At 30.0% G+C, this 13525-nt stretch overlaps 1 protein-coding gene across 2 annotated transcripts in view; it reads left to right on the top strand.

Annotated features, from left to right (window-relative positions):
* Positions 1-12392, top strand: part of LOC142327473 (protein phosphatase methylesterase 1) — a 32739-nt gene extending 20347 nt beyond the window's left edge. For both annotated transcript variants that reach the window (XM_075370582.1, XM_075370583.1), the window contains 3 exons: positions 1455-1644; positions 5490-5634; positions 10067-12392. In XM_075370582.1, coding sequence (XP_075226697.1) covers positions 1455-1644; positions 5490-5634; positions 10067-10085 — 354 coding nt within the window. In that variant the 3' untranslated portion in view covers positions 10086-12392. The remainder of the gene's footprint in view (positions 1-1454; positions 1645-5489; positions 5635-10066) is intronic.
* The last annotated feature ends 1133 nt before the right edge of the window (positions 12393-13525 follow it).

Here is a 13525-nt window from a genome sequence, read left to right as displayed (position 1 = left end):
AAATGATTCTTGCTTTAAAAATGATCCTTTTGATTTAAAAGAAATATAAATGTTATAGGAGTGCAAGTATATAAAAATCCTAATAAATATAAGGACAAAATAACAAAAATAATTTGCAGTGTGATGGTTAGATTTTTAATTTTTCCCTAAATAAAGGATGGAGTAGAGGAAATGCATGTTTTTCATTACTGAATAACTTCGGCTGTTTTAATTATAGAAAAAACGTTTTACATTACATTATTGGATTTTTGAAATCAACATACCTTAATAAGTTTTGAAAAATAATGGCAGTATCTTTCTTGTTGGATGCAAATTCAAAGCCTCACCTCAAATTTCTGCATGGCTTTCTCTAACATTTCATTTGACACAGCTTCAATTTCTTGATGAATGAAAAGTTTCAGGTCTTCGATTGTGTGTGGCTTCTTCAAGTATGGTCTTGATTTCAGGTAGCCCTACAAAAAAAGTCACAAATTGATAGATCAAGAGTGCATAGGGGCCAAGAAACATCGCTGAATCGTGGAATGACATGTCCAGAAAACATTTGTCGAACCACTTCAATCGATGCCCTTGCCATGTGAGCTGTGGTACCATCCTGTTGGAACCACATTTCTCTCATGTTTACTTGATGCTTTTCCGGTTTTTGATACAGGAAGTTGTTGAACATGTCGATATAGCACGCTGATGTCACTGTAACTATGGTTCCCCCTCTTCAAAAAAGTAAGGACCAACAATTCCTATCTTGGAGACATCGCACCACACTCTTACTTTTGAGCTGTGGAGAGGTTTTTGGTGTAGTTCATGTTGATTCTCTGATACCCGTACCGACATTTTTGTACATTAACATAGCTATCCAGATGGAAATGGGCTTTGTCACACATCATTATTAGGGTGTTTGCATCTTCTGCAGGAATGGCGTTCATTATGCCACAAAATTCTTTGCAATGAAGTGAACTACATGACATACCCAGCGCTACAGCCTGTCACTTATCGGATTGTTTCGGACTAGCAAGAACTGCCCTTCTCACTCTGTCTACATTTCCTGGAGTTCGGACGGAATGGGGAAGGCCAGGTGGTTTTTTCTTCATCACTGATCCAGTGCTTCTAAATGCCTCAACCCATTGGAGTAAGGTATTTCGATCTGGAAATGTACCTCAACATTCGACATTAAAATTTTTACGGAAAAGATGTTGAACCGTGACTACAGAATCATTGTTTCTAAAAAACTGCTCAACAACAGACACATAATGTTCTACGCTCCAATTCTCTATAGCAACTGAAACTGCGTAGTCTGAGCTGCCTGCCATAGGTCACCGAAAGTCAATACCTCGTTATCGCTTAGTACTAGCGGTTTAAAAAATGTGTGTTTCCTCTGCTGTTCCCTATATTTGTTAATACGCAGAAAAAGTTGTTATAATCATGTAAACTAATTATTATTTTTTTTCCATTATTTTTAGCCTCTTGAAAGAAGGAAACAATCTAGTGGAGATTATACTTGGAGGATTGATCTTCGTTTGACAGAACAGTTTTGGCCTGGTTGGTTTCAAGGTCTATCTAAAATGTTTCTTTCAGCGCATGCACAAAAACTTCTATTATTAGCAAATCTTGACAGACTAGATACTGATCTCACTGTTGGGCAAATGCAAGGTAAATATTTATTTTTTATTTTAATGAAGTGTTTTTTTGATCTGTAAAAATTAATTAAGGAGTTTGCAATTTTTTGATTTTGTGTAAACTTTTTTTAAATCATTCATTTATACTTGTTTTTATCTATAATATTTGCTTTGGATAATTAATATTTTGCCATAATGGTCAAGTGTACATATGGTGATAATTGCATACATATGGTGAATTTGATCTCCAAGAAGATCAAATGTTTTTTAAAATGTTCCCATTTGTTTGTACATTGTAATTTCTATCTTGAGTATTTAGGTAGAACTGTCAAAAGATCCTGCTAATATTAAAACTGTTGACCTAGTGACATGAGCTATTTAGTGAACTAACAGTGATGAAATTGTAAATATACAAGTGCATTTTCAATTGTGTATAATTATTAAACTTACGAGAAATTACTATTGGCTGTATTTCATATGAACTGATAGAAGTGCATGAGTAGAATCTATTGGAATTCTTGATAAAAAATTTGAAGGCGAAGAGATTCATTTCTGATGTGATTAATAATCATTTATGAAACTTGGGTTCACCTTTTTCTTGTAAGATTTAGTGAAATAATTTTTTGTGGAAACATTTTTTAGTCGAGAAAAAGAACAGTGTGAAGGATTACTAAGCCCATAAAGCTATTTTGCTTGGCAACTGCCAATCAAGGGACTGCGCGGGCCTTATGTGTAGTCATTTTGGGCTGGACTATGAATGACCAGCGGTTATGTCAGGATTCTCTACCTTTTGTACCTTATGAAGCATAGGATCTATCAGGATTTTTCTCCAGGCGGACTATGTTGTCATTATCAGTGGTAAGTATGTCATCCGCTGCTGGTGCAGACCTCCAATGATGCAAAGGAGATTGGGAGGTTGAGCCTTACATGATGTTATACACTGACATCCTTCACTGGTTCAACACTGGTGTGTAAAGCAACCCAAAGGGAAGCGAGCAGTTGTAGAAGGAGACATTGGTTCAATGTTACATTATTCCTTTATGGATCCAAATTTGGGTGTACCTGCCAACTATACCTGTGTGACTTGCTATATTTAAATTTAGATGGTAAGGCAGTTTTGGGTGAAGCCTTTATGTTAATAATTCTGAGGAAGATTTTTATAAATGACAGAGGGGGATTCTTCTTTTAGTCGAATAAGTCGTTGCTTTTGCAGCACAGCACAGAATACATATCAAATGGATGTGTTAAGAAATTTTTAAATTTTCAGTTGTTATTACAAAGTACGCTTGTGTTGTGTTGTTATAGCAACTAGTATATTTTCAACAGTCAAGTGAGAACCCAGATTTGGAATATTTTTCATTCATTTCCAAAAGGAAAGTATTCCAAAGACAACTGGTTTTATAGATGATAATTTTACAATTTATAATATAATAAATAATATAATTTAATAGATTCTGATTTCTAGTTACTTCTTTCATTTATAAACCAAGGAGTACTACACAATATCTCAGAAGGAAAAAAGTTTAGAATCCCTATATACTAAACTTGGAATTTCCATGTGCTCTTTGGAATACCTTAGCTTAACTCTTAAATATTTTTGATGACATTTAAATGCCCTTGAATGACAATGTCCTATATCTCACTTCACTGCTAGCTATATAAAGAAAGTTATGTTAATTTAAAAGTTTAACTTTTGTAATGAGAAACTGAATCAATTTGTGTAGCAAAATGGTTTTTAAAAACTTGCTTTAAAATGTTTTCAGTCATTTTTGCAACTACTCTCATTTTTTTTCACTAATATCAACTCATATTGTTTTTAGGTAGCTTCTTTTTAATTAGTTAGGCAGGCAGTATTAAGAATGTACAAGAGAAAGTCAAAAAGTAAAGTGAAATTCAAAAAATCAATATATTTATTTGTACTTACATAAATGATACATGCATTATTTTTCAACATAATCCTCCCCGACTTCTATGCACTTAGTCCATCTTTTAATGAGCTATCAGCTTTTGAATTCCTTCCTGGAAGAAAGTTTTCGTTCTGGTGTGCAGAAAATTTTTCACCGCTTCTATGGCCTCTTCATCAGATCAATAATGATTCCCTCGCAACTCTTCTTTTAATGAGCCAGAAAGGGGAAAATCACTTTGAACCAGATCCGAATTGTATGGAGGATGGTCCAGGAGCTCAAAACCAAGATCTTGAAGGCAAAACTGTTTTTTAGACTGTATGATATCGACATTATCCTGAAGCAAAATCACTCCCTTAGAAAGTTTGCCATGTCTTTTGGATTTGATTTTTTGCATTAGTAAATGGAGTAGCTCACAGTAGTTGTTGCTGTTTACTAATTGACCTTTAGGTGTGAAGTAAACCAAAAGTGAGCCTTCCACATCCTGGAATATCATCATCATCACCTTTCCTGCAGACATATGAGTTTTAAACTTTTTTGCTGTGGGAGATGAAGGATGTTTCTATAAACTTTGTCGCTTACTCTCAGGTTCAAAGTAACGGACCCATGTCTCCTTCAACTTCGTAACATTTCAAAAGCAAGTAACAAAAGCATTGCAAAAGCAAGTAACATTTCTGTGAAATTTTCAAACAATTTTTGTTGTGGATGCTGTTGAGCGAGCACAGACTTTTCAAAAGTTTAAGAAATCATGGATGATTGAAAATGCTGAAGTATGGCTTATATTCAATTCACTTGCAATGTCATCAACTGTAATTTGTTGATTACCGAGAATCATTTCTTTAACTGCTTCAGTATTGTTGTTAGTCTTTGAAGTGGAAGGCCTACTTTTGTCAAATAATTGCCGCCGTGGTACAGTACTTGGTTGGGTTGAGTTATTCATGTTGTTGATTAGGTGCTGGTTCATTTATTTAAATAAAAAAATCTCAAATTAATTATGAATAGAAATTATATTTATTATAGCTTTTATGTTATATCAATGATGAATGATAATATCAGGCTTCAAGTAATGTACCCAGACGAGACTGTGAGACCAGACTGCCTGAATGAAGTGAGGAGTGTGTATGGAGCCACTGAATTGTTAGGAGCTGAGTGCATCTGAAAAGAGCTGTGTGAACTGTAAAGAGCCGAGTGATGCTGACAGAAGCCGAGTGCATTCATAAGGAACTGTGTGAACTGTATGGAGCTGCTGAATGCATCCAAAAGAAGCCAAGTGAAATGTAAAGAGCCGAGTGTATCTGTAAGGAGCTGTGTGAACTGTACAGAGCCACTGAATAATCAGGAGCCGAGTATGAATCCAACCGAAGCCGAAGATATTTAAATTTTAAAAGTCCTAATTTAAATGAATTTAATTTTCTCATTAATAGTGAATTTTAAATAACATGAATGAGGTCTAAGTGTATACACCTTGCTGCTGTTGATCACAGAGAAGTCCTACCATTTTTAAAGTGATCAATCTATTCATAGATCTTGCTTCCAGTCAAACAACTTTCTCCGCATTGCTGCTGCATTTTACGAATAATCTTTGCTAGTTTCACCCCTTTTGAACTGAGGAAATATCACTGCTTGCATTTCTTCCTTGATGCAATCAGACAAAGGAGCACTCATTTTAAACAAACTTTTAAACAATCGCAAATAACTAACAATGAAAAAATATTTTCAATGAACAGCTGATAGAGGTTATGAGTTGTAGCAGAACAATCATTGCTGCCATCATGTGGTTGGGTGGGAAATCAAAATTTTCTTTTATTTTTTGACTTACCCTCGTAGTTGAAAAATGTGTATGTGATTTTAATTATGTCTGTTAGGATGTATATGCTTTAACACTGAGTTGCCTAAGATTTGTATGCTAGTTTTACATTTGTAATAAAATATTTTATGAAGGGGTTTCTTTTGTAAACTTGTTATTTGTTATAAGGTAAATTTGAAATCCACGCATTTGAAACAACACATGGTCGTGTTGGTCATGTAGTTCATGAAGATGTCCCAGATAATGTATGTCAGGTATTAGCTACGTTTTTAACAAGAAACAAATTTGCAGAGGCTAAAACAGATTTTATAGGGTAAGTTTACATGGTTTACTTGATATGTTTTTGAGGGCTGTTTTGATATAAAAAATGAGTGACAGCAGAAAGTTTCATTAAAGATAAATTTATTATTACAATAATAATAATAATAATAATAGTAATAATAATACATGTTATTTTTTCATTAGCCACCATTTTCTGTAACACATTATTACATCTGCTAGCTTTAATATTCTGTCTCAAAAATCTCTAGCCAGTGATTTAAACCAATAAGTAACTAAGTCTTGATTACTCTTCATTTTCAAACCTCTGCAGTGTAAACCATTTTAAAAAAAGAAAAGAAAAAGGTAATAACTGTTAGGTGTGAGGTTGGGAGTTTGTGATAGTTGTTTGAAGAGTTAGTTGCTTTAATTCTTTAACCACTTTTGTTGCTTTATTTTTATTTTAGGAACAAAAATGCTGTTGGATAGCTTCCCATGTCTTTTGTTTTAAATAACACTTCAAATGGTTTGAATATTTTTGTAGTATACGTCAGCATTTACATTACTTTGATAATCAAGGACCCTGAACTTGATATGCAATATCTTTCTTAGCCTAAAAAAAAGTGGCCACAAGCTTCCTGTCTAAAAATTTTTACTTGATGGAAATTCTTGGAGGCAATGTATGCTACTGCTTTTAACATTGTGTGCAATACCCAATTTTCATTTCCAGTCTCTGTAATTATACAGCTCATCTCCTTCATTTTCGTAATGTTGTAAAAATGTTTGGGCTACTACAAGCATTTTTCCTTTTCATCCATCTGTCCACATTTATGGCACCCACCTGGTGCACAACTTTCTGTATCCCAGTTTTTCCATTAAAATTTTACAAATCACTGAATGTGAAACATTTGAAATTGATTTGGTAATTATAAAACTTTAAAAATTGTATTTCAGCAATTCTGTTTGATCACTTTCTCCAATAAATAATTTGTGATTGCAGATGGGTGAAGACTAAATTTTTCATTGTGAGAATTTGTCCTGCCTTTTTGAACCAAATTACATCAATTTTAACATTACCATCCATCACACAACATTTATTCCATAAATATTGCAAATTTGTTTGAGGATTTCAGAAGAGGATTTGTATTTTGTTGTTAAGAAATTAATTACTGCTCAAACCTCAAATTTTGTAGGAGTATTTACTTTAGTTTTCATATCAGTTAGGTTATGCTCACAAACTAATGCAAATATGACTTAGCAACAGATAACTAGTGATATAGTTAAATGTGATATGTAAATGTGCTATCTGATATATATTGGCAGCAAATTTGAAAGAGCCATTAGATAAAAAATACCTTTTTACTATATCTCCTTTTTTTATGTAATTTAAATAAAAGTTTTGGTATTTATGATACCATGCAGTTGCATTGAAAATTTTTTGGATAAATCTGTTACTATTTAAATAAATCTAAGTATCAGAGATATTTTGTTTTTGTTTTAAATAAAAGCCAAACTTAAATTTTTCTCTGTCTTAAGTTGACTTAATTAGTTTTCTCAGAATTACTTTCTTTACTTATTTTGTTACAAAATTTTGTTAGTTTATTGGTAATTGAATAGTGTAAATTTATGTCACATGTAAAACAGTGTAATCTTTGGGGGGGTGGGGGGGTTAAAAGAATTTTCATGGGATTATCTGAGTCATCAGAAATCTTATTTGATAAAAATGTATATAGTTGAATTAATTGCATAGTTCATTTAGCATGACAACAGATTTTATGGTAATTAGATGAGACTAATGGCTACTATTATTTTTTGAAAATAAGAATGAAAGATTTATGTGGGAATATTATTTTATATTATTTATAACTAAATATTTGTCAGTGTAAGTATAATTAACAAATAAAATATAGTATCTCTTAATAATAATAATAGTGTTATTATTATTACTACTAGAATTAATATTAAAATTGCCGCCATCTATAAAAAAATGTAATTACTTAATTTTTCTTTTGTTTGGTTTATTAAATCTTGATAAGAAAAGCTTATTTATTTTTATGGAGCTTTTAAATTGTCAAGAACATATGTTTCCATCATTAATATGTTGCATAAACATAATTTACCCTCCTATCAATCATTGCAAAAAGGGGAAAAAAGAGTTCAACTCTTTATCAAGAAAAATACATAATTAAAACACATTTTCCAAAAGGTACTGATAGCAAGGGAAACGTATGAAAGCATATTAATTGCATTTTGGAGTGTGATAAAGGCTGCTGGGTCTTTGTGAAGATTATCTGCATCTGTATATTAAAGGTTCAAAAACTTTGTGTCCGAAAAGGGTACAGACTTGTTAATAATCAACTATAAGTCATTTGTTAATTTATTTGTGCTATATTTATTCATTTATTTAAATTATAAATATTTAGATTTAAGCGGTTTATATGACTAAAGCTGGAGGTACTGTATGCCTTTCCTTTAGCCAAGTGCCTGCTTTGAGCTTTTAGTGTGCTCTGTTGAAGCATTAGTGTCCGTTTTGGGAATTACTAGATTACATTTTAAATTTTGTCAAAAATGTTTTGAGGAGATTCTTGAACATATCCAGTTAATTAATTAATAGCTTTCCTTAGACTTTACCAGAGAAATCTTGTTTTTTTTTGCTTCAGAGATCTTTCATTTTGCTTTAGTTGTAGTTATTATATACAATTCCTTATTCTACAAAAGGGTTCTGGTCTACTGAGATATTTTAACATCCTTTCACCCGTAAAATCAGTTCTCTCATTACCTTACATATTATATATCTCTCAAAAAACAACAACATAACCACCAAAGACAGTAAGAGAAAAACCTAAAAACACATACCAGAAAACATAAACCCTAAAAATCACAAAATTTGTTATAACAAAAACTTCACTGCCATACTGAAAAAAATTGACAAATTTTTTTGACAGACAAATTTTTTTTTCTCCTAAATTTAAGTTTTTATTTCTTTTTTTTTTGTTATTTGTTAATGTAATTGTTTTGTACTGACTGATGGTGCAGCATTCCATGAAAGTCGACTATTGGTTTTAGTTTTTTTTAGGTTTTTTCTTATTGTGTTTGGTTTTTATGTTGTTTTTTGAGTTTAATTGGCACAATGGTCAGTATGTTGATAAATTAATTAAATTTTCAGAAAGTTTATATAGATTTTAATGCTATTCTGTTTATTTAGTACTGCTAAGAAATCAGATTCCCAAAAATCAATGAGGAAAAGCTACTTGAAACAGAGTATTAATTAATCTTGAAACATAAAGTTAAATGTAGGCTATTGCTTAACTTAGAATATTTACAGGTAGTTGTACTCCCATCTAAAAAACACATTGAATTTTTATTTAATACTGGATGTTTTTAAAAAAAATTATGTGCAATGAATTTTAAACTTATTTGAATCCTTGGGAACATAAGGGTCGGGCCTTCCTCTTTTTATGTGCTTGCCTAGTATTGCATTTCACCAAAAATATTTAAAAGATAAAAAAAGATAAAAATTTTAATTTATTTTATTTAAATGAAATTTTCTATCCTTATGATAAAACATTTTTTTTTATTAAGTTATATATGCTACTTTACATTCTTGCAATGCATTATTATAAATATTACTCTTGCAGCAAAATTTTTATAAAGGTTTAAATAGAAATTTCACTTTAATGGTGTCATAAAAATTTTTGTTCCGTTCTTTGTATTTTTCCAGGCTCTAGACCTTATAGCCCCTTCAATTATAAGTAATTGTCGAAATATTTTGTTCTGAAAATTTTCTTTTCCAAAAAGTAAAACAAAAGTACCAGAGAATAACTACGAAGGGTTAAAAGCTCAATTGTGGTATTACAGTCTAGCCCTATTCAAGTAACAGAAACTTCTCTTGATTAATAAAACTTTAATTGACAAAAATAAATGATTATAAAAACAATTTATTAATTAATTATCTTGGGTAATATAGTTGGCAGTACTATGCCTACATGGTGGGTGTATACACTAGTAAAATTAAAAACCTTATGAAATAGTATTATGAGCTGTGAATTTAATTTCCAGCAAAGATATGATATATTTTATAATTCTTTATTATTTAAAAGATCATTGTATTGAGGAATTATTTGTTATGACAAAATTAACAAATATGTAAATTATAGATGTGGAAGAATGTACCACAATAAACACCTTATAATAAGGTTAGACAGTGAACATCAGATTTAATTTCTGTATCTCAGTACCTGATTAGCAATCAATAGAAATGCATAAAAGAAAGAAATGTTAATCAAAATACACATTTTTGTAAGAAAATACTACTTCAAAATGAAAAAAACTTATTGGCAAAAACTTACAGCATTATTTATGGAACTGGTGTAATATTTACCCCATCATTTTAGTAGGTTAAAATGTAAAATATTATTCAAGTACAATGTTAATTTTAAATCATAAACTATACAAATTGTTTTTAATGATATTTTCGTGATTTACAGATCTATGCCGTGTTGTTAAAATTACTGCATCAAAGTACAATCAAATAAAAGTTATTTTTTGAGTTGATCATATGAAAAATGTATATGAATTGAAACACTAATAACTTAAATGTGCATGTGAATACATATTTTTCTCATATAGGTTGTATCATATTTTATGTACAGTAACCTAGATAACTTGATTGTGATAACTTGTATTATACAGACAAGAATGAAGGTAGTATATCCAATGGCATTAACTTTATTAGTGGTACTGTCAATAATTTTATTACAATTTATATAATGTAATATTTAAAATATTACATAGTTGGTGCTGTTTGGTTTTTGTACCAGACAGCCCGATCTTCATTAACTTTTTTGAAACTTTTATTTATTTTTTTGTTAAAGTAAGTTTCTTTTTAAATTAATAACAGAATTTTGGGCATCATTAATATTGACTTTTAAGTCTCTGGAAGTCTAGCTCTATTCTGTTATCATAAATAATATGATAACAGAATAGAGCTAGGAGAAGAATCTGACAGTGAAGCTGATGGTTGGTTCTTGGGTTGGGTTGATGTGGTTTGGAGTTTGATTATTCAAAAGCAACCTTTAATCGTATAACAACTAATTTGTTATTTTTGAAGTTATTTAAAATGGAAAAAATTAAAAATATGGAGGTGATAGCATCTAGTTTTATAAAATAAATTGTGCTTGTTGGTGTTCTTGTTTTTTTTTTTTTTTTTTTGTTATAAAGTTTCTATTTTGTAGATGTAGATGTTTTAATTTTTGCTGGACCCCCTCCATTTCAAAATTGTCAAACTGGAAATGTAAATTTTATTATAAATATCTTGAATAATTATTAAAAATATCTTTTGAAGTTAGTATTTACACAATGATCTTGATTATAATTATTTTTTTTTAATTAGAAATTCAATGTCATTAACCCACTCAATGTCATAAATTCATTGGGCTAAATAAACCAACATACGTGCACGTTTCACAATGTCATTCAATCTTCAGCATTGTGTAAGATTTTCACTGCTTGTATTATTGGTTGTTTCAATTTCTTTTATATAACACAATTTTTCACCGCTTTAATTATGTATTATAAGTAACCCTACTCATGTTCCATTCTAAATATTAAAATAGTACGTTGGACAAAATTTATTTACTATTGTCAAGGTGTGTTTTCCAATTTGTTTTTAACATGTCATGAAAAAAAGGACTAAAATTTTGGTAGAAAATAATTTATTTAAAATGTAAATAACTGGTAATTAAAATTATAAATTTTTTTTTATTTGTCCAGATTGTTCTAATTTTTTTTTTCATGAAATAATTATTATTTTATAATATAATTAGAAAGGATATTTTCTGGAGCTAGCAAGGTAATTCTAGTATAAACTAAATTAAAAAAAATATTTAATTCTTTTTGGTTGATATGTATTGCAATATAATTTGTTGTTGGTATTGAATGGGTTAAGTATTATTTATGATTTATATTTTCTGCTCTTAAATTTAAAAAAATATATGTAAATGTTAATTTTACATTTTTTAGAAAATACATTTTTTTCAAATATATCAAAACAGTAAAGAATATGATAACAGTAGTTCTTTTCAAGTTGTGGTAAATAAGATATGTACAGAATGTGTAAACTTTTCAATTTTGGTTAAAGTATTCTGGTAGTAGTTTTAACTCTGTATTTTGTGGTAAGGCTGATGAAACCAACAAGAATTATTTTTTTAAAATGTTAATGTAAATAAATCTTATCAGTTTTTTACATAAATAATAACAGAAAGGGAAAATATATATAAAAGTATAGAATATAGTTTTCTTATAAAAGAAATTTATCTATGGGACAAACATGTATTTTTTGTAGAGTTAATATATAAGCTGACATTATACCTACATTTTGTATATAATTATTTTTTTCTATTGTATAGAACATAGAGTTTTGAGTATAGTTTATAATTAAATTTTTAATATAATGCTCCAAAAAATAAATCAGTGTTATAAACTTTGAATTCAGTTTATCTGCATTTTTAACTGAATTTTTATGAACAAAACTTGTTTATTGTGTTCCTTTTGTTTGAAAATAAGTAACTTAATTCAGAACTAATAAAGTGTAATTAAATAACTGTTCCATAACTGCTCTTGCAACAAGCGAAATGAATTATTTTTAGAGCAGCTAATATTACAATTATAAATATTATTATTACTATTATTGTATTATACAAATTATGAATTTTAAGTAAATTGTATTTTATAGATTGATTCATATTGGTTTTCTTTTGATTATAACTAACATCTCTTTTGAATTTTATTGTAATATAAATTTCTTAATTAGCAGTTTTGTTTATTGTTATTATTATTATTACTCACAATTTTCCTCTGTTTTATTTATTTATGTTTTATATTAATTTTTGATATTTCTAATTTATTAAAGCAGTAAATAAATAAACTTATGTACTTTTTCTTCTCTGCATTATTTCTTCTGTATATTAAACTTTTTAATATATATATATATATATATATATATATATACACCAGTTGGTGTTGTGGGCCACCCGTCCACCCCATCTAAAATTGAAGAAATGATTTTTCTGGAAAATGCAAAAAAAATTTGATCACTAAGTTGGGGGTGCTCTCTCTTTGGTCATATTTCCAACTTCTGCTTTCTACCGGAAGTGGGCTAACTAGACCGGAAGTTCATGTTTTTTAAATGGGAAACACATATTTTCACCGTGGATTTCGATTCTAGGGACTTAGATACGTAAGTCTTTTCTGAAACATTTTTCCATAAATTGCCATCTTTAAACTCTAAATGACCTTCAAACTTTACCTAGTCCTGAATTCATTTCAAAAACTCTTTTAAGCACCAAAAACTTGATTTTTACAAAGCAAACAGAAATTGACATTATTTTTTTCCAACTAATGGCGTAAGTCTAATGGTGTAAGATCCAGAGATTGTGCAGGGTATTTTACAGGTCCTGCTCGACCAATCCACTGGTTACCATATCTACTATTTAAGTAATCTAATACTCTACGGCCCTAGCCTCTGTAGCTTTTCTTTCCACTACACGCAGAGCTGCTGAACAGTTTACACTAAACATGTACACTACATCAAGAACACTACACAAATTACAATATATACCCTTACACAACCACAGCGTACAGGTTTTCTTCTTATACTTATACTTTGTGGTGTTGCGGCACCTCACAAAACACAACCATAACCCAAGGTGGAAACTATTTTACCGATGGGTGGGTTAGTCTACATTGTTAGTCTCGAATGGTGTCCTCTGGGTACCTGAGTGAACCCAGTTGAATTTAGCTGTAGCCTCTGTTCACGTGGGCTCTGCAGAGTGGTATGAATACCATTCATTTGGGATGAATATTATCTATCTGTTAATTAAACCATGCATAAAACATGTACAATATTCAACTCTAGCCCTCAATTAGGAGTAGTGTTTATACCTATA

This window comes from Lycorma delicatula, chromosome 7, assembly GCF_047948215.1.
Source record: "Lycorma delicatula isolate Av1 chromosome 7, ASM4794821v1, whole genome shotgun sequence".
NCBI lineage: Eukaryota > Metazoa > Arthropoda > Insecta > Hemiptera > Fulgoridae > Lycorma > Lycorma delicatula.
This window is presented reverse-complemented; position numbering and strand designations above follow the sequence as displayed.